Source organism: Canis lupus, chromosome 4 (genome assembly GCF_048164855.1).
Source record: "Canis lupus baileyi chromosome 4, mCanLup2.hap1, whole genome shotgun sequence".
Taxonomy (NCBI): domain Eukaryota; kingdom Metazoa; phylum Chordata; class Mammalia; order Carnivora; family Canidae; genus Canis; species Canis lupus.
This window is the reverse complement of record NC_132841.1, coordinates 36,771,547-36,796,563: the sequence shown is the minus strand read 5'-3', so window position 1 is coordinate 36,796,563 and position 25,017 is coordinate 36,771,547. Positions and strand designations below refer to the sequence as shown.

Genomic DNA, 25,017 nt, shown 5'->3' with positions numbered 1-25,017 from the left:
ATTTATGAATTTAAAGGGAAGAAAGAAAGGGAAAGTGAAGGAATTTATTATGAATGTCTGTCAAGTGTTTCTTCACCATATAGATATTAATTCTTAAAAATTCTTCTAAAGTGGAGGAAAAATAAATTTTTTATCTTTTTTTTCCTTCAACTTAAAACGTACTTCTCCTTTTGAATGGTCAGTGTTAGGCTTCTTATATACATTTCCTTTCCATTCTTGACAGCCTGATTTTTACTAGTGAATGATTAGTAACCATCACTAGTCTGTTTACTCTGGTGCTTTTGTAGTTCTGATTTCCTTATTTTAATTTTTCTCATCAGGGGGCTGAACCTCTAGGAAGCACCCCTTGGAAGTATAATTCCCTGCTTGAGGCTATTTGTCATTTGCCTCTATACTAGAAGCATATGTTGGGTTAGTACAAATGTTTAGGCTACAAGTTCTTTTTTCTTAGACTGTTGTGGACATTACTTCACTATTTTTTGTTTATTTATTTGAGGGTAGAGGGAGAGAGAGCATGTGTGTGAGCGGAGGAGAGCGGTCGAGGGAGAAGGAGAGAGAATCCTAAACTCCACATCTAGCTTGAGCCCAACACAGGGCTTGATCTCATGACCCTAAGATCATGAGTTCGGCTGAAATTGAGTCCTGCTGGCTGAAATTGAGTCCTGCTTCACCGACTGAACCACCCAGGCGCCTCCTGGGGAAATACTTGAAAAGTCAAAATGTGTAATTGAATGACCATGCTTTTTGAGAAATTTAGATATGCTAAATAGTGCTAAAGCCAAAAAAGGCTTTTTGGCTGCTTTATGTGATTGAAAATGAATGGTACATGACAATTTAAGGAAAAGTTACACTTAACTGAATGGAGTTTGCACCAGGACATTGTTTGTATCCTCAAACTATGCTGTTAATATAAAAAATAAATAAAAAGAATGTTAAATGCAATAGTGTGAATAGAAAGGGAACTTTTGGTAGAGATGTTTAATTCACCAAGTGGACATTCTTTTTGTTCTATAATACCTACTCCTTATAACACTGTCTTGTGGTAAACACTGCTACCTATTTGTGGTATCACCCTTCTTTTGTTTAGAAGAAAGTTAAAGATAAGAGTTTGGTATTTAATAGCATTTAAATATAACTTTCTAGGGCAGCCCTAGTGGCGCAGTGGTTTAACGCCACCTGCGGCCCGGGGTGTGATCCTGGAGACCCGGGATCGAGTCCCATGTCAGGCTCCCAGCATGGAGCCTGCTTCTTCCTTTGCCCTTGTCTCTGCCCCCCGCACCCCCCCCCTTCTATCATGAATGAATAAATAAATAAATATAAAAAAAAAAACTATTATGCCAACCTTAGACTAAAAACAGGTTTCTGGGAAACTGAAGTGTAGCTCCAAAATTTTTTTCATTTCTTGGAGATGGGATGATAACACAGTTTCAGCATTAGACCATTTCTTTTTTTTTTTTTAAGGGAGAGTTTGGGGGGGGAGAGAGAAAACGTTATGAAGGTTCCATGCCCAGCGTAGAACCTGACCTGGGGCTCAATCTCACAACCCTGAGCCGAAATCCAGAGTCAGACACTTAACCGACTTAGACAACCAGGTACCCCAGCACTAGACCATTTCTAATTCTATAGTGGGATGAAATGAATGACATGGTTTAGAGTGAGGGTGCCCATGTTATAGCATTCCTGACATGGAGCATCCTAACTGAAAAGCTATCGAGTCCAATAATGGATACTCATAATGATAACTGAGTCCCCTAGAAAACTTAATAGCTGTAGCAGTGGCCCTCAAAGTGTGATCCATGATCCTTGTAAAGGGGCGAGGACCCAGAGACCCTTTTAGGGGCTTCCATGAAGTTGTAACTCTTTTCATAATAATAATAATATTTGCCTTTTATAGTTTGTTGACATTTGCACTGATCGTTCAAAACTAGCTGTGGGTAAAAACTCCTGGCACCTAATACATAACAAGGCAGTGGCTCTAAACCCTACTAGTAGAATCAGTGATTGTATTCTGTGTCACCACACACTTTTCAGTTTAAAAAAAAAAAAAGTTTCACATAAGAATGTCCTTGAATAAAATTTGATTTTATTAAATATCAGCTCTCAGGTGAACATTGTTTTAACAGAATAATGATAAAATAGAAAGTACACATGAAGTGATTCTGTTTCATACTGATGGTTATCTTAAGTTAAAGCACTCATGTAGTTGAGTGGCACCTGGGTGGCACTGTCAGTTGAGCGTCCGACTCTGAGTTTCAGCTCAGGTTGTGATCTCAGGGTTGTGAGATTGAGCCCTTGTGTCGGGCTCCCCACTTGATGGGGACTCTGCTTAGGATTTTCTCTCTCCCTCTCCCTTTGCCCCCACCTCAGGCTCTCAGCTCAGCAGAGCTTCTCCATCTTCCTCTGAGCCTCCCCCTCACTTGTGTGCACACACTCTCTCTCTCTCAAGTAGATAAATCATTAAAAAATAAAATATTTGCAAAAATGTACAACACTGAGCTAACAGTTTTTTATTTTGGAAGATATAGTTATTTTTTACAAAAATGTTATATAATAGATTTACAGTTATTTTTAAGTGAATTAATAAATATATATTTTTAAAAAGATTTTATTTATTTATTCATGAGAGAGAGAGAGAGGCAGAGAGAGAGAGAGAGAGGCAGAGACACAGGCAGAGGGAGAAGCAGGCTCTATGCAGGGAGCCCGATGTGGGACTTGATCCTGGGTCTCCAGGATCACGCCCCAGGCTGAAGGCGGCGCTAAACCACTGAACCACTGGGGCTGCCTGAATTAACAAATATTTTAAATTTTTCTTAGTTTTGGTTTCTCATTAATAAGTTCAATATTTTTAGCCTACATAAGCAACATTTCTTTGGGAATGTGCAGGATAAAATTGTCCTGAGTCCAGAAAGCCCGAGACCTGCTTTCCCACTAAGATTATCCTGCTATTAGACAACAGAGAAAGAGTAGGGCCTTAGGACATTTTTGCCCATGTATAAGAGAAAGCTAAAGGTGATCATCCAGAGTATTAGGATAATAATACGGTAAGTTGCTAAATTGAAAGGAAACAGTTCCTGGAATTCAGCAATATTTTTAAAATTTATTTTCTCTTGGGGCACTTGGGTGGCTCAATTGGTCAAGCTTCTGCCTTAGGCTCAGGTCATGATCTCAGGGTCCTGTAATTCAGCCCTGTGTCCGGCCTCCCTGCTAAGCAGGTAGTCTGCTACTCCCCCTCCCTTTGCCCTTTGCTCCACTCATGCTCTCTCTCTAAAATAAATAAAATGTTTAAAAAGAATTTATTTTCCTTTACCTCTCCCACAAAATGTCACTTTTTCCTCTTTTGGTTTCTTTTGATGGTTCATGTAGTTTTCCCTCTTCTGTCTTACTTGTCTTTCTCCTATACTTTCTCCTTTACTGCCACCAGATAAAGTCTCCTGCCTATTTCCCATCCATTTACCCACATTAATCATGTTGTTTTCTTTTCTCATATTTCAGCTCATAATCACATTATGTCCTTCCCTACAAAACTGTTTGCCACTATTTCCCCTCAGCTCTGTCCTTAGCCTTTCTTCGAGTATTCTTATGTGCAGATGTCTTTTTTTTTTTTTTTTAAGATTTTATTTATTTGTTCATGAGAGATATGGAGAGAGAGGCAGAGGCTCCATGGGGAGCCTGGTGTGGGACTTGATCCCAGGATCCTGGAATCATGGCCTGAGCCAAAGGCAAACGCTCAACTGAGCCACCAAGGTGCTGTCCCTATGTGCAGATTTCTTTTTATTCTATATAACCTCCTTTTAAGGTCTAGTGCAAAGGGCTTATTGTAAATGAAATATTTCTATTCTGTTACGAAAGCCTGCTTATTAGTAAAAGGAAGATTTTTCTACCAAGTTCATGTGATTGGCAAATCACACAGTTAATGAGATTGTGACTCAGCAGATAACTAAGCATAAATAGGAATGTTCTAGAAGGTATGTCATTGAGGCAGGTAAGTTATGTGACTCTGCATCACTTTTAATGTCCCATGCTAAGATTGTTTGACTTATCCTACAGAATACACAAGAATAGCTAAATAGGAGTTTCAGAGTATAGAATACAGGCTATATGTATTGAGTAAGCAGGTTCTTCAAACTTTTTTTTTTAAAGATTTTATTTATTTATTCATGAGAGACACACAGAGAGAGAGGCAGAGACAGGCAAAGGGAGAAGCAGGCTCCCTACAGGGAGCCTGACTTTGGACTCTATCCTGGATTCCCAAGGTCACGCCCTGGGCTGAAGGCAGCGCTAAACCACTGAGCCACCTAGGCTGCCCCAAACTTTTTTTTTTTTTTTTTTAAGATTTTATTTATTTGAGAGAGGGAGAGAACATGAGTGGACGGGCGAGGGTCAGAGAGAGATCGAGAAGCAAACTCCCTACTTAGCAAGGAGCAGGAGACTCAAAGTTCGATCCCAGGTCCCTAGGATCATGATCCTAGATGAAGGTAGACGCTCAACCACCTGAGCCACCCAGGCACTCTTCAAACTTGTTTTGCAGCAACAGACTTTTTCCAAGTGAAGTATCCCTGAATTCAGCGTCAGTATCCAACAGATAAAAGGAGAGCTTCTCTAATTGAAAAGCAGTTGGGTCTTAAGTACACAGTTCTGGGGCAGCCCCGGTGGTGCAGCGGTTTAGTGCAGCCTGCAGCCCAGGGCGTGATCCTGGAGACCCGGGATTGAGTCCCACGTCGGGCTCCCTGCATGGAGCCTGCTTCTCCTCTGCCTGTGTCTCTGCCCCTCTCTCTCTCGCTCTGTGTCTCACATGAATAAATAAAATAAAATCTTTTAAAAAAAAAAAAAGTACACAGTTCTGACTTCAAGAAAATAAACCCCTCAAAGCTTGTTTTAAGAGCCTGCTGCAAATGATTGAGAAAAGGAAAAAGTCAGGATGAGTAGAAATTGTATAAAGATGGTGTCACAAAGTTCAGATTTTTGTGGGATATTACGAGTCAAAAAGGGCACAGTGAAATCCAGATGGATGTGGACATATACTTTGCTAAGGTCATTTTTTTTTTAATTTTTATTTATTTATGATAGTCACACAGAGAGAGAGAGAGAGAGGCAGAGACATAGGCAGAAGGAGAAGCAGGCTCCATGCACCAGGAGCCCGACGTGGGATTCGATCCCGGGTCTCCAGGATCGCGCCCTGCACCAAAGTCAGGCGCTAAACAGCTGCGCCACCCAGGGATCCCTACTTTGCTAAGGTCTTATCCCCCAGTAACTCTTCAGGATAAGACTTGGAATTACATGCTTGAGTCTAGCATGTTTGAAGCATGTTCATTTCTTACATAAGATAATAGTCTGCAACCATGAGGATTTCAGCTTCAGATATATAAATTGAGTCACTTTGAAAATCTTTAGGAAGTGAAAATTCTTTTTTTTTTTTTTTAGGAAGTGAAAATTCATTGTCATTGCAATATATGTAATTATCTTGGTGTCTGAAAACCTCAATGGAGAGGGGAGAACATTTATTTAACTGAAGTTTAGGCAACAAATCACATTAGTACCTGTGAATTTTGTCACCAGTGAAAATCACAGATGTTTCAGTTGTAAATACTTTAAAACATTTTGAGGGCAGCGTGGTAGCTCAGCGGTTTAGCACTGCCTGCTGCCCGGGGTGTTGATCCTGGAGACCCGGGATCGAGTCCCATGTCAGGCTCCCTGCATGGAGTCTGCTTCTCTCTCTGCCTGTGTTTCTGCCTCTCTCTCTCTCTCTCTCTCTCTCTCTCTCTCTCTGTGTGTGTGTGTCTCATGAATAAGTAAATAAAATCTTTAAAAAAAAAAATAAAACATTTTGAGATCATTGTTTCTGCTAGATCTTGTTATTTTTGTAATACAAAGAAACATACAACTCTAATCTCTTGTTCTATTCTTTTGTTAATTATATGTTAATATAACAGCATCCTTTTAATCTGGATTTATAAATGTTACGCTGATACTTAAGTATAAGTGTCAGATATTATTCAGGCCATTTAATCACTTGTTTAGTCTTCAAATGTGGTTATATTTACTGTTTGTTGTGGAAAATTTAGCCTTTTTTTTTTTTTTAAGTGAAGAGAAAGAAAGGTGTATATGCACATACTTGACTTTATTAAGAGGTTGACTTCTGATCTCACTGCCCTAACCTAATTTTGCCAATAAGATCTCATATTTATTTGCTGTAAATCTAACAAACCCTCAAGTTATGGTTCACAGGATCATTGGAAAGAGAATAGTGCTCTTACAGAAAAGTATTTCTGAATTAATTAAGTTACCACACCCTTGGCTGGGACATAAATAATTGGTTAGGAGCAAAAGCTGTTTCAGCTGGGTCATTATTTGTAGCCTTGTGATTCTGAGTTCCAGATTCTTTGATTCCCACAGGAGGCAGCCTTCTATGCTGTGATTCCTGCCCTGCAGCTTTTCATCGTGAATGCCTGAACATTGATATCCCTGAAGGAAACTGGTATTGCAATGATTGTAAGGCAGGCAAAAAGCCGCATTACAGGGAAATTGTTTGGGTAAAAGTTGGGCGATACAGGTGAGTGAGCATGAGGGAGATTGGCACTGATTTCTTTTACCATCTCATCCTCTGTTTCTTATGATCTCAGATACAGTGCTTAACTTTTTTCTATTTTTTTGTTAATAGTTTATCCAGTTAAACAAGGTCCACCATTATCCAGTTAAGCAAGGTCCTCCATTAATTTTTCACTGTAAAAGAAAAAAACTCAGTTTTATGTTTTGTGATTAGAGGAATAATATATATTCTCTGTAGAAAATTCATGAATGAAAACAAACCCATAACAAGGAAGATAGGTTGCTAAATTTTGGCTTATGTATTTGGAGACACACAATGTCACACACCCTCCAAATAATTGGCCTTGGAGTTTATACTCAGTTTTGTGTCTTTTCCTTTTTGAAATTATTTTTATTGACTATGGAACATATAAAAGATTATCATAAGATGCATGATTTAAAAGAATCAAAAAGGACCATCTATGTATGTACTTCTCATTTAAAGAACTAGCCTGTTGCTGGTACTTTTCAGGCTCCCTCCCTGACCCTCACTGAGTCCATTCTCTTCTCACCCCTAGAGATAACCATTATACTACATTTTGTGTTTTTTAATCCTTTGCCTTGCTGTAATGGTTTACCACATGTATAATATTTTGTTCTGTGTGTTTTAGACCTCTTCATAAAGAAATTGTTGCTATATTTTCTTGCATTTTGCTTTTTTCATTTACTGTTATGCTGCTGAAATTTATAGTAGTGCAGTGCTCTAGTTCATACTTTGCTGTTTTACATTTCTTTATATAGTCTTACAATATAGTGTGATTCGTGTATCCTTTCTTCTCTTTGAATTATAAGCATTTTGTCAATGTTCCTTAGTATTCATGCACAGTTTTTCTAGGAATAGGGGTTTCCATCTTAAATAGCTAATGCCAAATTGTCTTCCTACAGTGGATATGTAAAGCATTAATTTACATGCTTTTTATCTTATTTTGGGAGGAATTTGTAGTTGTCATTTTTCTATACCCCTCACGATTATTCAAAGTTTTCCTTTTTAAAGGCCAAAATGTATTTCAGTGTATCATATACCATAGTTATTTTATCATTCCCTAAGTGTTGAACATTTAGATTATTTCCAGGTTTTCATTCTTAAAGATAATACTTCAGTGAACATGATAGTCTAAGCTTTGTTGATATCTTCTATGAGATAATTGTTATTTATTGTTAAATTATAATTTCCTTTTATAGATTCCTTAAAGTAGAATAACTGAGTCTAAAAAGTGTATATGTGAGCACATCTGTGAGAGTGGGCATTTTCAGATTTTCAGCACATACTACTTATTTGTTCTCTAGTTATATTGTAAAAATGCACTAGTTTGGACTTTGATGTAGATAGACGTTGCTATTCCTTATTCCCGTCCTAAAAGATAGGTCATTTTCCTGGTGTTTTGCATTCTTCTAAAGTCTCCTTGTTTTCACCTTTTCCAGGTGGTGGCCAGCTGAGATCTGCCATCCTCGAGCTGTACCTTCCAATATTGATAAGATGAGACATGATGTGGGCGAGTTCCCTGTGCTTTTCTTTGGATCTAATGACTATCTGTGGACGCATCAGGCCCGAGTCTTTCCCTATATGGAGGGGGATGTGAGCAGCAAGGATAAGATGGGCAAAGGAGTAGATGGGACATATAAAAAAGGTAACTTTATCCTTTTTGTTTCTCAAGCCAACACAGACCTTTGTTGCCCTAGTACCTATTCTGTTATGTATTAGAATTCACATATATTCCATTAGCAGCTGTGTTCCACTCTCTGGGGCAGCTATAGGATTTTACAGGAAAGTTCATCCACATAATTCATTATTTTTGAGCCTAACCTTTATGGAACTGGATTTCCTTGGGAAGTTTTTGTTTTATCAGTTCTGTTTTCTCATCATCTCGTTAAGCACTGCAGCTTTGGAACTATTTTATAGCTTAAACCCTCTGGTTTACTAGACAAGAGTCAGAATCTTTGGTAGAATTGTGTTTGTTCCAGGGAAGTTATAGAGAAGTTATAGAGCAAAATTAAATAGTGAAAGTCAAAGCATAAATGTTCTGAATCAAAAGATTTTTTTTTTTAAGCACGCCTAGCAGTGAAGGGGACATTTGGGGTAGGAGATGAGTCAACTATGAGCCTTAGTTTTCTCTTACTATATAATTAGTAAAGGTTGCTCTGAGAATTCAGTGAGATAATAAAAACAAAAATCATCAGAGCACATAGTTGGTATCCCATAGTGATAATTATCTTCCTTTAGCTGTACTTTAAAAGATAGCATAGGTATTTCTTGTTAATTTGAATATATTTGGACATTGAAGAATAGAAGGTTTTGTATGGTGAGGTGAAGATTCTAAGTATGTGAAACTTTCTCATAAGGTAAAGATTCTAAGAAAGGTCTAAGCAGGTGAAAGTTCCTGGATGGGGAATGAGAATGATGACTACAGGGAACAAGTTTCAGAAAGGTTCCATTTGCCTCATGTCATTTCAGTGGGTCCTCACTTACTTGTTGACCATGGGGTTTCTGTGTAGGTATGGGCGATTAGTATTAACACTATAGGAGCTTGGCTTATAGTTTTATAGTCTTGGATGGTCAGGGAACAGTTGACCAACATCTTTTCCTATGTAGAGGTGGCCATCACAGAGGCTCAAGGGAGAAGAAGTTGTAGGGAATACCACAGATCTTCTGCTGAAGTTCTGGGATTCTGCTCTTTCTGTGCCTCAACTCTGGGCTAGTTGCATGCCTCTGCCTTCAAGGAATGCATGGATGGGGGAATCGGACACAGACACAAGCAGTTCAAAATGCTATTCATTGAGTGTTGTGGCAGAACTGTGCATGCTATGGGAGCAGACCAAGAAGAAGCATAACTGTGCTGGGAATCAAAGTTTGGAAGTCACGGATGTTTTTTTTTTCCAAGTAACTTTGAAGAGTGAACCATAACAATAATAGTTATTTGTTGTTTGTCAGTCCCTGTTCAGTTTGTCTTCTGCTTTAAGTCCTTATGGCAACTATATAAGTTAGGTGTGCTTGTCCTTATCTTACAAATGAGGAAATTGAGGCACATAAAAGTTAAATTACTTGTCCAAGATGCCAGTGCCAGTAAGTGAAAGAGGAAGGTTTCAAACTCTAGTAGTCTGGCTCTAGAATCTAAACTCTCACCCCTGCACTGACGGTGAAGAAGTTAACAAATGAAAATGTTGCTGACAAGAAGACAGCACATGTGAAAGCATACATTAAATCCAACATGTTGAGTGAGTGACCTCTAGCTATGTGGTATAGTTTAAGATGGGTTTGGGGGAACACAGGGCTATTAGCCAGAAAAGGTGGTAGGTAACTTAAATGATCAGGGCAGAGTTTCTAGAAATCTTTGAATAGAGTTTTGGGACCGTAGAAGGTGAGAGGCTGCAGCCAGGGCTGTCTGTGAGATAGCTGTTTTTGAGAGTTCCAGGCAGTCACAGTGAAGTATTCCTGGGGTAGAGAGGATGATGGGTATTTGAATAGACGTTATAGACTAGGCAGGACATGCTGAATAATAGAATGAAGAAAGAAGCGGTTATTGAAGAAAACTTAAGGACTCCAGGCAACATAAACTCTGCTAGATAGTTAACATGGAAATTGAGGAAAAAGGATGTTTTCTTTAAAGAATTGACAGAATATGAGGAAAGCTACAGAGAAGAAAGAGTGAAAAGAACTGGAGTTCTTTTCAGAGTTTTTAATCTGAGTTATAAAGAATAAATTTTTAAAAAGGAATGAAGTAAAATTTTGTTTTAAGTGGAAAAGAATGAGAATCTTAAGATTTTGTTGGAATTCTAAAATGTTACAAGTAATAAAAAACAAAAAAATAAAATGGTACCATTTTTAAGCATAAAACTGTACGGGACTTGAATACAAATCAGCTATGAAGATCTGTGTATTATTACAGCTAATAGTTGATATTAACAGATTGAATCTTAGGAGAGGAATAGGATGGATAGAGAATTAGGCAAGAAGAAGAAAACTTCAACTTTGAATTTTTTCCAGAGGAATGCAGCAAGTTACTTGGTACCTAGGAGACAGAATGTTTCTGGAGGCAGGAGGTTCAGAACTGAGGAAAGAATTAGGCTTAATTAAGGACAGTGACTTTGCTGAGCAAATGTAGTCTTGTTAGCAGGTGTTATTTGTCGGCTTTTTCAAATGATTTAGCTGGATTTGTTTTTGTTTTAAATTTTCCTCTGAAGGTGGTATGTAGTGCTAAATTATGTTTTGTCTTAATGCTATATCTAAATACCCTGGGGATTATAAATTAACTTGAAAATAGCAGTCCTATGTTCTTCTTAGTTTTCCATATAGTGCCGGCTGGTTTTTAAAAAGATTTTATTTTTTTGAGAGAAAGTGCGCACTAGCGAGGGGGAGGAGCAGAGGGACAGGGTGAAGCCGACTCCTCGCTGAGCAGGGAGCCTGACGCCGGGCTTGATCTTAGGACTCCGAGATCATGACCAGAGCCAAAGGCAGATGTTTAACTGACTGAGCCACCCAGATGCCCCAGTACTGGCTGATTTTTGTCTAAAATATGGAACTTCTCCAACTTCAAAGGGAAAAAAAGACAACTCCACACAAGATTAAGTGACTTGTGCTGTGTGTTTTCTTAGCTCTTCAGGAAGCTGCAGCAAGGTTTGAGGAGTTAAAGGCCCAAAAAGAGCTAAGACAGCTGCAGGAAGACCGAAAGAATGACAAGAAACCTCCGCCTTACAAACATATAAAGGTGAGAAAAGATCACAGGAGACTGTCTCTCCAGGAGAGACTGTGTTATAGAGTGCTGTCTTCCTGCTCTGTTCATGAAAAGGTTTGGAAGCACAAGCACAGTTGCTGTTAGATAGAGGTATGAACTTGAAAGATGAGTAAAGGTTCCAAAGCACTTTCCTAGCCCATTGTCTGCACTTTACATAAAGTCAATTGTGTGTTGATAACTTCTTCTGTTGCCTTGGAAAGTCTTCTTATAGAAATGGGCTGGATTAGATTCTGTGCGCAGGCAACATCTTGCAGTTTGAAGGAGATTCAAGAACCGTGATAAAAAATGATAAATAGCTCTGAGATAATGTGAATAATATACATGGTAAGTCTTCATGGTAATGGCTGATACTAAAGATACTTTAGGTAACCAGTATGATTAGGTTTCCCAAGGTCAGGAGAATTCCTGGTAGGTGTACCTAAGCCCTAATGTGTCTAATAAAAGAGTCATCACCATTTATCATCTGGGTCCAATGGACCCTTTGGTTTTTTTGTTTTGTTTTGTTTTGTTTTTGTTTTTTTAATGTTTTAAGTCATTTTTATAAATAATTTACAGATGTAAAAATACGGAAATAATGAACAAATTTATTAGACATTTTAGTAAGTACTTACTAAAACCTCTTTAAAAACCTTTTTATGAAGTTGTAATGTTCAGACATCAGAAAACATGAAAGAATACTATTGGATCTCTTAGCAAAATGAGACTGCCTGTGTTCTTATATAATATTTGTAATGATGTCATTCCTGAATAAGAATACCGTATTTCTTCTTCTAACAGAAAGTCATTATTTGTGTACCCATTGATACTGAGTTTCTGAAATCTTAGAACCTGAGTTTTCACATAGAGATCAATTTCACCACCACCTTTAGAATCTAATGTGGTCAAACACATCCCAAGTAGTCCATGGGACATACTTAAACTAAAAAACTTTTTTTAAAAAATCTGAAATTCGGATTTAGTCAGGTGTTCTGAAGTTTTATTTGCTCAACAGAACGACCCTACTAAAAGCAGACTACAACCGTACAAAAGCACACTACAAAATTTTTTTTACTTTCTGGAAAGATGATTTAATACTTTGGGCAGTGCAATATGGAAACTAAAGTGTGACTGTTTCACTGTTGCATGCATTAGCTTTTGTTATTGCATCATTTTTCTGTTCTCTTGTTAGCTTAGTCTTTTTTGGCATAGGTAGGAATCACTGAGTAAATAGGAGTAACCACGAAACAGTAAAATGTTATGAGATAAAAGAAATTAATAACACTAAACTTCCATAATATAGTTTAGATTTTTCAAAGGGTTTAATGGATGTACATGGTAGTTGCAGAATAGAATGAGAGGGTTTTTAATTTTTTTCCTTTTTTTAAAAAAAAGTAAGTTTTCTTTTTGATCTTTAGAAGACCTCTAAGAAAGAGCATGGAGTCCTCAAAAAGGAGAAAGTAATCTCGTTCTCACAGTCAGAGATGTCAGATAACAGCAAGGGAGGCATTTCAGAGTAGCACGTCAAGCATAGTGAGCTCTTAAGAAAGCAGCTTCTTGGGAGGGAGTGATCTAAAACACAGAATTTAGAAGCCAGCTTTTTTGCTCCATAACCCTTCCCCACCTTTTTCAAAACAAATACATTTCGAAGAAAAAATTTTAGAAGGATTGGCAAACTCTACAGTCCATGGGCCAGATCTGGCTTACTATGGTTGGGGGGATAAAAGAATGAAAATAATATTTCCAGGGACATGAAGATTATATGAAATCCAAATATCAGTGTCCATAAATGAAGTTTTATTGACACTTATCTATGATTATTTAGAAATTGGCTTTTGAAAAAAAAAAAAATTGTCTTTTGCTTCTTTTATGCTACATGCACCAGAAATCTATAGCCTGCAGTGCCCAAACTATTTCCTGTCTGACCTTTTACAAGAAAAGTTTGTCAATCCCTGATGTAGAGTGAGCATTTAACTGTACTTACTTACCTATCTGTATTGTTCTTAACTGTGTGTTTTTTTTTTTTTTTTTTTGCTTATATTTTATGTTAGCCAAGAAACTTAACTTGGAATTACTAACAAGTTAGATCAGATTAATATCTGAATTTGAAAAATGAAACATACCTTTATAGAGAGAAAAGAAGTAGGATGAAACTTTTGTGGGAGGGAGGGCAAGTCAGGATGCTTTGTTGTTTTGTTTTTTGTTTTGTTTTGTTTTTAAAGATTTTATTCTTGAGAGAGGCAGAGGAAGAAGCAGGCTCCATGTAGGGAGCCTGACCTGGGACTCAATCCTGGGTCTCCAGGATCAGGCCCTGGACTGAAGGTGGCGCTAAACCGCTGAGCCACCCGGGCTGCCCAAACAAGGTCAGCGAGCCAGCCAGGAGATACTTTGAAACAGGGATGTATGTTTTATTAATGCCTTATGTGTAGACCTGCAGTCTGAGATGATTGAGTCAGTCTTTACCGTCTGTCCCCTTTGCTTTCCTCAGGATTGTGACTTCCTTTTGCATGTGCTAATAAAAGTATTCCTCCATTAATAAGATGTTTACAGGGCACCTGGGTGGCTCAGTTGGTTAAGCGTCTGCCTTCAGCTCAGGTCATGATCCCAAGGTCCTGCGATTGAGTTCCTGTCGGGCTCCCTGCTCACGGGATGGGAGTCTGCTTCTCCCTCATCCTCTACCTACCTCCCCCCTGCTTTTGCACGCTCTATCTCCCAAATAAATAAATAAAATCTTTAAAAAAAAAAGTTTATAAGGTTGTTTTTTTAAAAAACTTATTTATTGGGGATCCCTGGGTGGCTCAGTGGTTTAGCGCCTGCTTTTGGCCCAGGGTGCGATCCTGGAGTCCCAGGATCGAGTCCCGCGTTGGGCTCCTGGCATGGAGCCTGCTTCTCCCTCCTCCTGTGTCTCTGCCTCTCTCTCTCTCTCTCTCTCTCTCTCTATGTCTATCATAAATAATAAATAAATATTAAAAAAAAACTTATTTATTGAGGGAAAGAAAGAGCACCAGCAGGGGCAAGGGCAGAAGCAGTCTCCCCGTGAGCAGGGAGCCCAGTGGGGCGCTCGTTCCAGGACTCATATCATGAACTGAGCCAAAGGCAGACCCATAACCAATTGAGCCACCCAGGAGCCCTGAGAAATACACAGTTTTTGCCAGGATTTTGAAGTATCTGGGAAGAGATATGGCAGAGTTACATCCTTGTGTAAGGTAATATCAAGAACTGGTTTAAGGATACAATATATTTCTCTAAACAGATTGGAAATTTTATAATACTGTTAAAGAAGAGGAACACCTGGGTGGCTCAGTCAGTTGGGCATCTATCTGCCTTTGCCTCGGGTCATGATTCTGGGGTCCTGGGATTAGGCCCCACATCAGGCTCCTTGCTCAGTGGGGAGCCTGCATCTCCCTCTGCGTCTCTGCCTGCTGCTCACCCTACTTGTGCACTCTCTCTTTCTCAAATAAATAAATAAAATCTTAATATATATTGTTAAGATGCAAAAACTAAAATGTTGGAAATGAAACCTTTTGGGAATTTAGAGGATGGAAATTACTTTTGTTAATAGTGATATAATTTTATTTTCTTATTTATTATTATTATTTTTATAGCCCAATGCTGGACATGACTCACAACCCTGAGATCAAGAGTCAGATGCTTAACTGACTGAGCTACCCAGGCACTCATAGTGATTTTAGATGGAAAGGATGTGATATCTAGAATATTTGATGTGACATAATTAAATGAACATTAAAAGAATGAAAACTTAATTTAAAAATATGCTGTATTTAAGAGACTAGTAGACTCTGTACTAGATAGACTCTTTTCATATATTTCTTATCCTCACAATAATCTTGCAAGTGAAGCGACTTATCAAAATCACAGAACTCCTGAAAAGCCAATTTTTATGTATGAGATGGGTTTTTGAAGACTCAACAGTTTGACTATTCCCAATGAAATAATTCCAGGTAGGGGAGACTCATTCTTATAGTGCACAAATCCATCTGTGTTATGGAATGTCTATTTTTTCCCTCTACATTGTTGCTAGCATTTGAAAAGTGCTCAGGGCTTCGGTGTTAGAGCAGCTTTTTGACCTCTCTTTTTATCACACCAGATTTTCACTATAGTTTTCAGTACTAGCACCACTACTAACTAAATGCATGAGTGACATTGCTATAGTCTATTAAAAAGATTTCAAACTGGGCAGCCCCAGTGGTGCAGCGGTTTAGCGCCGCCTGCAGCCCAGGGTGTGATCCTAGAGACCCGGGATCGAGTCCCACGTCAGGCTCCCTGCATGGAGCCTGCTTCTCCCTCTGCTTATGTCTCTGCCCCTCTCTCTCTCTTTCTGTGTCTCTCATGAATAAATAAAATCTTAAAAAAAATTTTTTTAAAAAGATTTCAAACTATGATAATAAATATTAAAAATATTTCTTCACATACACAAACCCCAGTTTCCCAAAGACATTTTCATGCCTACCATTTACCGCTTAAGAATTCTTTTTTTTAGGGCAGCCCGGGAGCTCAGTGGTTTAGCGTCACCTTCAGCCCAGGGCATGATCCTGGATACCCAGGATCGAGTCCCACGTCTGGCTCCCTGCATGGAACCTGCTTCTCCCTCTGCCTGTGTCTCTGCCTCTTTCTGTGTCTCTCATGAAATTTATTAAATAAGTAAAATCTTTTTAAAAAAATTTTATTTTTTAAGGGACACCTGGGTGGCTCAGTGGTTGAGCATCTGCCTTAAGCTCAGGGCATGATCCTGGGGTCCTGGGATTGAGTCCCACATTGGGCGCCCCACAGGGAGCCTGCTTCTCCCTCTATGTCTCTGCCTCTCTCTGTGTGTCTCTCATGAATAAATAAATAAAATACTTTTAAAAACCTTTTTTTTTTTTTTTAACGTAGTGGCATAAGTGGTGCCACCATGTGGTAATAGCAGAAACTCAGTTTATACTTCGCTTGGCCTATCAGCCTTGAAATTAAGTTTTTTCATAAAGTGATTTAAAAAAATTTTTGTGGTAGCCATAACTTGTATATTAAAGTAAGGCTTTATGTCAGACTGCCCTGATCTTTATTTCCTCTAATTTTTTTTATTGTGTGGTAAAATATAGATAATGTAAAATAAATAAATAAAAATAGATAATGTAAAATTTATTAGCTTAATCACTTTCAAAGATACAGTTCAGTGATATTAAATGCATTTATGTTTGCAGCTGTTACCACCATCCATTTGTAGAATTTTTTCATCTGGTAAAACTGAAACTCTGTACCCTTTAAATATTAACTTCCCATTCTCCCCTTCTCTCATTCCTTGGCAACCACCATTCTACTTATTCCTCTATGATCTTCACTACCTTATATAAGTGAAATCATGTAGTATTTGTATTTTTGTTACTGGCTTGTTACATGTAACATAATGTCCTCCAGCTTCATCCATGTTGTAACATGTGTCAGAATTTGCCTTTCTGGGACGCCTAGGTGGCTCAGCAGTTGAGCACCTGCCTTTGACCCAGGATGTGATCCTGGAGACCTTGGATCATGTCCCACATCAGGCTCCCTGCATGGACCCTGCTTCTCCCTCTGCTTGTGTCTCTGCCTCTCTCTCTCTCTGTGAGTCGCTCATGAATAAATAAATAAAATCTTTAAAAAAAAAAAAAAAAAGAATTTGCTTTTCTTTTGAGCTGAATATTTCATTATTTTTACCACATTTTAGCTGTTGTGAATATTGCTGCTAAGTTCAAAATCTTGTCAAATGTGGCTACAACTTCAAAAAAGTCTTATCTCTTCTAGATCCTGAATTGTCTTGTATTGCCTTGCCTGATATACTCTAGTATGTGTTTCTTCTCCAGGTGAACCGTCCTATTGGCAGGGTACAGATCTTCACTGCAGACTTGTCTGAAATTCCCCGTTGCAACTGTAAAGCTACTGATGATAATCCTTGTGGGATAGACTCTGAGTGCATCAATCGCATGCTACTATATGAGTGCCACCCCACAGTATGTCCTGCTGGAGGACGCTGCCAAAACCAGTGTTTCACTAAGCGCCAGTATCCAGAGGTTGAAATTTTCCGCACGTTACAGAGGGGTTGGGGTCTTCGGACTAAAACAGATATTAAAAAGGTGAAGAAATTTTTTCATAATTTCTGATTTTTTTCTTTTTTGCATTTGTTTAATATGAGTAATTAATTATTCTTGATTAATATGAGAAAATGATCATTAGAGGGAAGATAACATAGTATAAGAATTAACCTTACTGTTGGGTCTTGCTGTATCCTAGAGTTTAGAGGCTTGAGAATAGTCTCCTTTACCTCTAAAGTCCTTAGTATTGATCATGTTCACTGTATATGAGGATAAAAAAATGAAGGGAATTCATAGAGATACTGTGGCCTTATTTATTTACTCTTTTGTGACAATCCTGGAATTTGTAGTTAAGATAAAGGGGATAATGAATATGTGATGACAGAGATGTTAATCACCTAAAAAATAAAATCTGTTTTTACTACGGGAAAATCGGGATCCCTGGGTGGCGCAGCGGTTTGGCGCCTGCCTTTGGCCCAGGGCGCGATCCTGGAGACCCGGGATCGAATCCCACGTCAGGCTCCTGGTGCATGGAGCCTGCTTCTCCCTCTGCCTGTGTCTCTGCCTCTCTCTCTCTCTCTCTATGTGACTATCATAAATAAATAAAAATTAAAAAAAAAAATTTACTACGGGAAAATGTGTTTTGGTTCATGGAAAATAAAGAAGGATTAGGCCTTCTCTAATAAAAGTGCAGTAACATCTTCAATTTCAAACTTAGAAGGAACTGCAAGTATATAGTCTTTGTGTAGAATAAATCTTATTTGACATCTTAATAAAATAAGCCTTATTCTAGTTATGCTTTCTGAAGAATTCTACTGAAATTGGTTTCTAGTAAAGGAAGTATATATCGGTTGGTCTGTTATTTGCTAAGTAGCTATTATATATCTCCTGTGTGCCAGGCATTGTGCTGTAAACACAGTGAGAGACATAGCCCATCCTTTCATAAAGTTCACATTCTAGCGGGGAGAGACATAGATCAAGTAGTTCCCCAATATAGAAGCACAAAGGGTTCTGGAGGCATGTGATAAACCAGGTAAGTGGCCTGAAATTAACTTTAAGAATATTTTAGGTTGAGAATTTAAAGGTAAGTAGTGATTGGCTTAGTCTAGTTGACTCCTAAAGCATTGTAGGCAAAGTGGACAGCATCGATGAAAGCCAGTATGATTGTAGTGCAGCAAGTCAGGAGGGGACAGTATTGTAAAATGTGGAAGGGCAGCAGGCCAGGGCATGGTCCACGGAAAAAAACATAGTTTATGGAAACTGACTTTCATGTTTTTGGGCATTTAAAGAGATCAACCATCTGTATCACCATTATAATGGAGCCCTAGCTTACTTACTTCATGTTGGTTGATCTTGAGTGTCCAGAGTATCCTGGTCTTTCTCATGGTGACAGTGATATGAGTGGGAGGTGTTTTTCATTGTCAAATAGTTGAAGCATATTTGTGTTTCTTGAATGAACCTTTGTTAAATTGACTAGGTACATGTATGTGAACTACTTTGGAGATTCTGTTATTTTCATGAATTAAAAAAAAAAAAAACAGTTTGGGAACACAGTTGTGCTTTTTGCCATTAAGAACTATTTCTTATTCTAGGGTGAATTTGTGAATGAGTATGTGGGTGAGCTAATAGATGAAGAAGAGTGCAGAGCTCGAATCCGTTATGCCCAGGAACATGATATCACTAATTTCTATATGCTTACCCTAGACAAAGTAAGTATTATTTCCATTGTTATAAGATTGTGAAATTGAGCCATTAGTGTGTGTAGGCATATAATTCACTGCCCAAAACAGTATTCCCTTACATTCATTCATAGGGTTAGTTAGCTTGGTCAGAGTTCTAGCATAGCTAAATTTGCTCATTTCTGGCTATACATCCATTGCCAAAGGCAACAAAGGTACTCTTTGCTTTCTTTTTGAACTGTCCAATATTAGTTGGGTATTCTGTCTTTTAGTATTTTTCCTATAGGATTAAAACCTGGAGCCAGCCAAGTAAATAATGATTCTTTCACCCTTTTATTTTAGATTGAGAAACTGATTTGTTTACTATTTAGTGCATTGAGAAGGTCATATAAATTGTAGAACTTAGCTTCTGAGACTAAGTCATCATTTCCAGTTATAGGAATTTGCTGATGAGTTTCATTTCATTAGTGCCTAGAATTATATTTGAGACTCATTCCTAATTCCAACATCCTAATATATTTATTTTCTATGTATCTGAGATTCTTCCTTATACCTGAATATTAGGGTCTGCTAGCTCCCTGTGACCCCTTCCATTGGCTATTATAACAGAATTCTCTTCTGATGTGAAACTTTGTGAACATTTATCAATTTGAACTCTTTGGTTTGTGAGATCATCACCTCCAGATATTCAGATCTTCGTTCGGGATGGGGTCTCAACATCAATATTAAAAACTCCTTAGGTGAGCGCCTGGGTGGCTCATTTGTTGAGCATTTGCCTTTGGCTCAGTTGTGATCTCGGGGTCCTGGGATCAAGTTCTCCCTCTGCCTATATCTCTGCTTCTCTCTCTGTGTGTCTCTCATGAATAAATAAATAAAATCTTAAGAAAAGAAACAAAACAACCCTTAGGTGATTTCTAATGTGTTGCCTAGGTTCAGGACCACCTAACTGAGAGGATGGGGCAAGCTGCTGCCTGTATAGCAGTGGTCCTCAAACTTGAGCATATATCAGAATCCTCTAGTGGGCTTGCTGTAACACAGATTGCTGGCCTCAAGAGTTTCTGCTTTATTATGTTTGAAGTGCAGCCCAAGAATTTGTATTTCCAATAAGTAATAGATGTGGTGCTATTGCTGGATTAGTGACTACACTGTGAGAACTCCTGGGAGAGTTAAACTTTAGAAATAGGAACTCCAACTTGTTAGAATACACGGGAAGTATCTAATGACCATCATCTCTTGGAATTTAAGGACCGGATCATTGATGCTGGTCCCAAAGGAAACTATGCTCGGTTTATGAATCATTGCTGCCAGCCCAACTGTGAAACACAGAAATGGTCTGTGAATGGAGATACCCGTGTTGGCCTTTTTGCCCTGAGTGACATTAAAGCAGGTAAGTGTCAATTAAGGATCCTGGAGCTAAGAAGGGAATTTCAGGTTTTATCATCTAAAAATCCCATATGTCTTATAACCCAAAATGAGGTCTGCAAACTCTTAGGGATACAGAAAAGACTTTCCAGGTGGCACTTGGCATAGAATATTTTTGTGGTGATTGGTGGTATGGCAAAAGATACATTAAGTATGTCATTTAACCAGTTTTTTTAATTGTACGGTTTTATGGCAATAGATCATTCACATTTTTGTGCAGCTGTCGCCTCTATCCATCTCTATAACCTTTTCATCTTCCCCAAGGGAAACTCTATCCGTTAAACACCAATCCCCCATTTTCTCTCCCCTCAGCCCTTGGCACCATGGTCAGACACTATTCCAAACATTACCATATTTAGTCTTCACAAAAATGCTGTGAAGTATATGGTATTATACCTGTTTTACTTGGATTCTTGGGTCTGGCACCTCTAACCACCCTGGGGAATATCCTGTGACTTCAGTCCTTATATCTCTCTTGACTGCTTTCAGTACATTTGTACTTGGAACTTTAGTCTTTGTCCATGTGGATGGATTCCTCTACCATTTCTAGCCACAAATTTTTCTTCTCTCTCCTCCCATATTCACTTAGCTCAATTAACATGGTGTGGGAATTCACAGACCTTGTTCTTATCCTCACTTAACTTCCAGTCTACATGGGTGGGATGAGAGGAATGAGACAGAATGTGCTCAGTGCTATGTGGAGTTCATGTGAAGCTGCAGCCTTGGCAGATGGAATCAGAACTTTTCAGCTTGCTCTACTTACTCATTCAACTTTGCTGACTTTTCATATACCTGCTCTGCTTTCTACCACATGTGTCATACTCCTTATCTTTTCCATTACCCTTTGCCATATCCCATAAGTGCAGACCTCAAGGATTGTTGAATAATGGACTCTTTTCTAGAATGGTATGAATCTTGCCTTTATGTACACCTGTACCTTCCGGTTTATCCTTTGTGCAGTTATGTTTACATAGTGGATGGTGAGTAAGCAGCAAGGTTGTATCAAATATCCTCCTATCTTATGTTTGTGTATATGGTTGAGTTGTATTATAAGCACATTAAATTAATGGAAATTCAGTTATAAACCCATAAGATTGTTTAATAAGAAAAGAATAGTGTGAGTAGATTATCTATCATTCAGTACAGTATTCCACAGTGGATGTGAAAGGGAAGACATAACCCTGCTGTTACCTTGGTCAGTCTCAGTTCCTGCAAGCTCCTTGCAGTATGAACCTCTTAACACGCCGTGAGTGATTGCAGGTTTTGTACCGTTTGGACCCCTAAAAATAAAGCAGCTGCTTTATAATTTGCTTAGCTCAATAAACAAATAATCTATATTAATCCAATATTAGATGAAAAACTATATATATATCAGTCTCATTGATGAAAGATAGGTCAGTGTGCAATGGGAAATCTAAGATTTAATCATTTTGACCAAATGATTATCACTTTAAAAATTAACGGTGAGGGGCAGCCCTGGTGGCCCAGCGGTTTGGCACTGCCTTCAGCCCAGGGCATGATCCCGGAGACCTGGGATCGAGTCCCACATCGGGCTCCCTGCCTGGAGCCTGCTTCTTCCTCTGCCTGTGTCTATTCCTCTCTCCCTCTCTCTCTGTGTTTCTCATGAATAAATAAAATATTAAAAAATTAACAGTGAACCGTTACCCCAGTGCAGAGTTAATCTCTTTGTATACATATATTAAAAATTCTTATATTTGTTAGGCCTTCCCTAACATGGTTTGAATTTGAATATTTGTGTGTTTTATTTGCTCTCAGTTTTGATAAGATTGACTTTTGACAGAAAGGGACAATTTGTCCCTTAAATCTGTACATCTTTTTTAAAAGTTTACAAGTTAGTGCTATGTGCATTATGTCAGTACTCTAAATAAGCTTGAGATTGTCTCTCCATTTAATAAATGTACTCTCAGGGCTCAAATCACCCAGCTAGATTGTGGTAGTAGGGATATAAAGCTGGGGCCTGTGTCTGATCTGTGGTGTAGAGTTCTCTAGTATTATTCTGTATTGAGATGTCTCTCCCTAAGTTGTGCTAGGTTTGGCACAGACCAACAGCTTTTCTTCATACTTTTATTCCCAATGCCTAGCACATCAGTGTTTTTGTTTGTTTGTTTGTTTGCTTTTGGTAATGAATTAATATATTTTGATTCTGAAAGGTTAGAAAACAACTTGGGATAATCAGAATCTCTACAGTAAAGGTTATTTTAAATATCACTTGTTAAGCTGTGTAAGTTTTTCTGCTATTAAGTTGTACTTGCTGATTAATAACATTACAAGATTAGATTTTATTAATATTTCATTAATATAGCTGGATTAGAGTTAATAAACCCCTTTCTAGCCTCTGAAAAATCTGTTCTGCAAGTCCATAACCTTTGTGATTAATACAGAAATAATGTAATTAAAGCCATAGATAGTAATATTTTCATGGTCTTTTATGCAGGCACTGAACTTACCTTCAACTACAACCTAGAATGTCTTGGGAATGGAAAGACTGTTTGCAAGTGTGGAGCCCCAAACTGCAGCGGGTTTTTGGGTGTAAGGCCAAAGGTACCTTCCAAACGTTTCCATTGCGAATAATGGTGTAGTCCTCCCACCCTAACCAGTGGAACAGCTGACTCTAAGATGTCTTTTTGGAATAATGACATTGGATAGTTGTCAGTAGGACAACTGGCACTTAACTAAGCATGTTGATGATCAGTTTGGTTATTCAAAAGCTGATCTTTGGGTATTTTTGAGCAGTCTGACTTCTAATTGGTAACACCTTTCTAGCTAAAAAAGCTGTAAAATAGGAATCCATAAAGTAGATTACTTCCCATGTCTTTATTGGTCTCAGCTGATCATACTCACATTTCCTAATAAGCTACTTAGATTCTTGGTATCTTATGTCCCATCTGTTTCTCTTTTTTAAGCTCTCAAAGAGTCCAATATTGAATTTAAGATTCTAAATGTAGTATAACACTGTGGATAAACATAGGACCCTTAATCTTACCATCTTAACAAAGGATAACCATTGTTGTGTCTTACTCCCTGGGTTTTTATGTGCATTTTAGCTGGCTTACAATTCTGTAAAGAAATACTTATAATTCTATATCCTGCATTTCTTAAATATTATAATTTTTTCCTTGCTGTCACATGGTCTTTTTGACTATTATCTTTAGTGACTGTTCAATTTTTGAATACACTGGTTGGACTGTACTAGATGAACATACATTCTTATTTTTCAATTAACTTACAGAACACTGAAAAGTGAAGTTTAATTTTCATGAAAAGTAGGCTACACAGCGACTCCAATTGGATATTTCCCATTATGCTCTTTTAATTATGGAAGTCAACATTAACAACTGAAAAATGCAAATTAGCCCAGAAACCAATAACTAAAGGGGGAGCAATAATTTTGAGCAAAAACACATGATGATAAACACCCACCAATTATTCTTTTATCAAATAAGGAAAGTTATGTTTATATTTTATGGAGTTTTTTTTCTTTAGTCAGTTAAATGGTCTTGTTCCTTAAGGTGTCCAGTTTATTTTTTCTCTATAAATCAAATTAATAACTGAGTTTAACAAAGGTTAATGGTATTACAGTCACTAGGAATGTCTTTCTGCATCCTTAACATCTATGTAACATTTCACACATGAAGCAGAGAAATTTAAGGGCAGAAGTTTAGAAATGGGAGATCACTGTGGGATAGTAATAAATCAGACTGATTGTGGATGTCTCCAGTCCAAGATAAATAATGTGATGAAACCCACGGGATTTGGTAACCAAGTGTGGGCTTCAGGGAACACAGAGGAGACCTGCTGGCTACACCAGGATCTGTCTTGGGGACTAGTGGATATGAACCTAATTTGATATAGATGAAGGGCACATAGCTTATTGTGGGCAAGGACCATGAGTTTTTTGTGCCTTACTAACATTTGACTCTTAATAAGTGCTCAGTGAAGGTTTGTTGAATAAAGAAATGTGTGTGTATACACAGATATGACACACATAGACAAACATAAAAGTAAAACTTAATGAAAGGAGAACGTTTAACACTAGCCTTATGTGTTAACAAAAAGAAGTTCATTTCTATTTCATTCAGGTGGTAAGAGTAGTTGATAGAAAAGTTAGTATTAATTTATTGGGTACCTATGATGTGCCAGGTGCCTTTCCTGCATTTTCTCTTATCTTTAGAACAGTCTGTGAGGACTGTCTCTTCCCAGAGGAGAGATGAGGCTCAGAGAGGATAGTTAACCTGGTCAAGATCACACAACTCATGTATCGACAGAATGCTGACTGCTCAATATCTGACCTCTAGAATCAGCCGATTGCCACAGAAGAAAAGTCAAAGAAATTCAAGAAGAAGCAACAGGGGAAGCGCAGGACCCAGGGTGAAATCACAAAGGAGAGAGAGGATGAGTGTTTCAGCTGTGGGGATGCTGGCCAGCTCGTCTCCTGTAAGAAGCCAGGCTGCCCAAAAGTTTACCACGCTGACTGTCTAAATCTAACCAAGCGACCAGCAGGTTGGTGACAAAATCCATTTAGCGTGCTGCTTGTTCTCT

The 25,017-nt window shown here is 38.2% G+C and overlaps 1 protein-coding gene across 12 annotated transcripts in view; it reads left to right on the top strand.

The window, feature by feature from the left end:
- NSD1 (nuclear receptor binding SET domain protein 1) overlaps positions 1-25,017 on the top strand; it is a 154,152-nt gene that overhangs the window by 121,190 nt on the left and 7,945 nt on the right. For all 12 annotated transcript variants that reach the window (XM_072823999.1, XM_072823993.1, XM_072824002.1 and 9 more), the window contains 8 exons: positions 6,394-6,550; positions 8,008-8,213; positions 11,176-11,288; positions 17,129-17,398; positions 18,949-19,065; positions 20,281-20,422; positions 22,913-23,019; positions 24,774-24,978. In XM_072823999.1, coding sequence (XP_072680100.1) covers positions 6,394-6,550; positions 8,008-8,213; positions 11,176-11,288; positions 17,129-17,398; positions 18,949-19,065; positions 20,281-20,422; positions 22,913-23,019; positions 24,774-24,978 — 1,317 coding nt within the window. The remainder of the gene's footprint in view (positions 1-6,393; positions 6,551-8,007; positions 8,214-11,175; positions 11,289-17,128; positions 17,399-18,948; positions 19,066-20,280; positions 20,423-22,912; positions 23,020-24,773; positions 24,979-25,017) is intronic.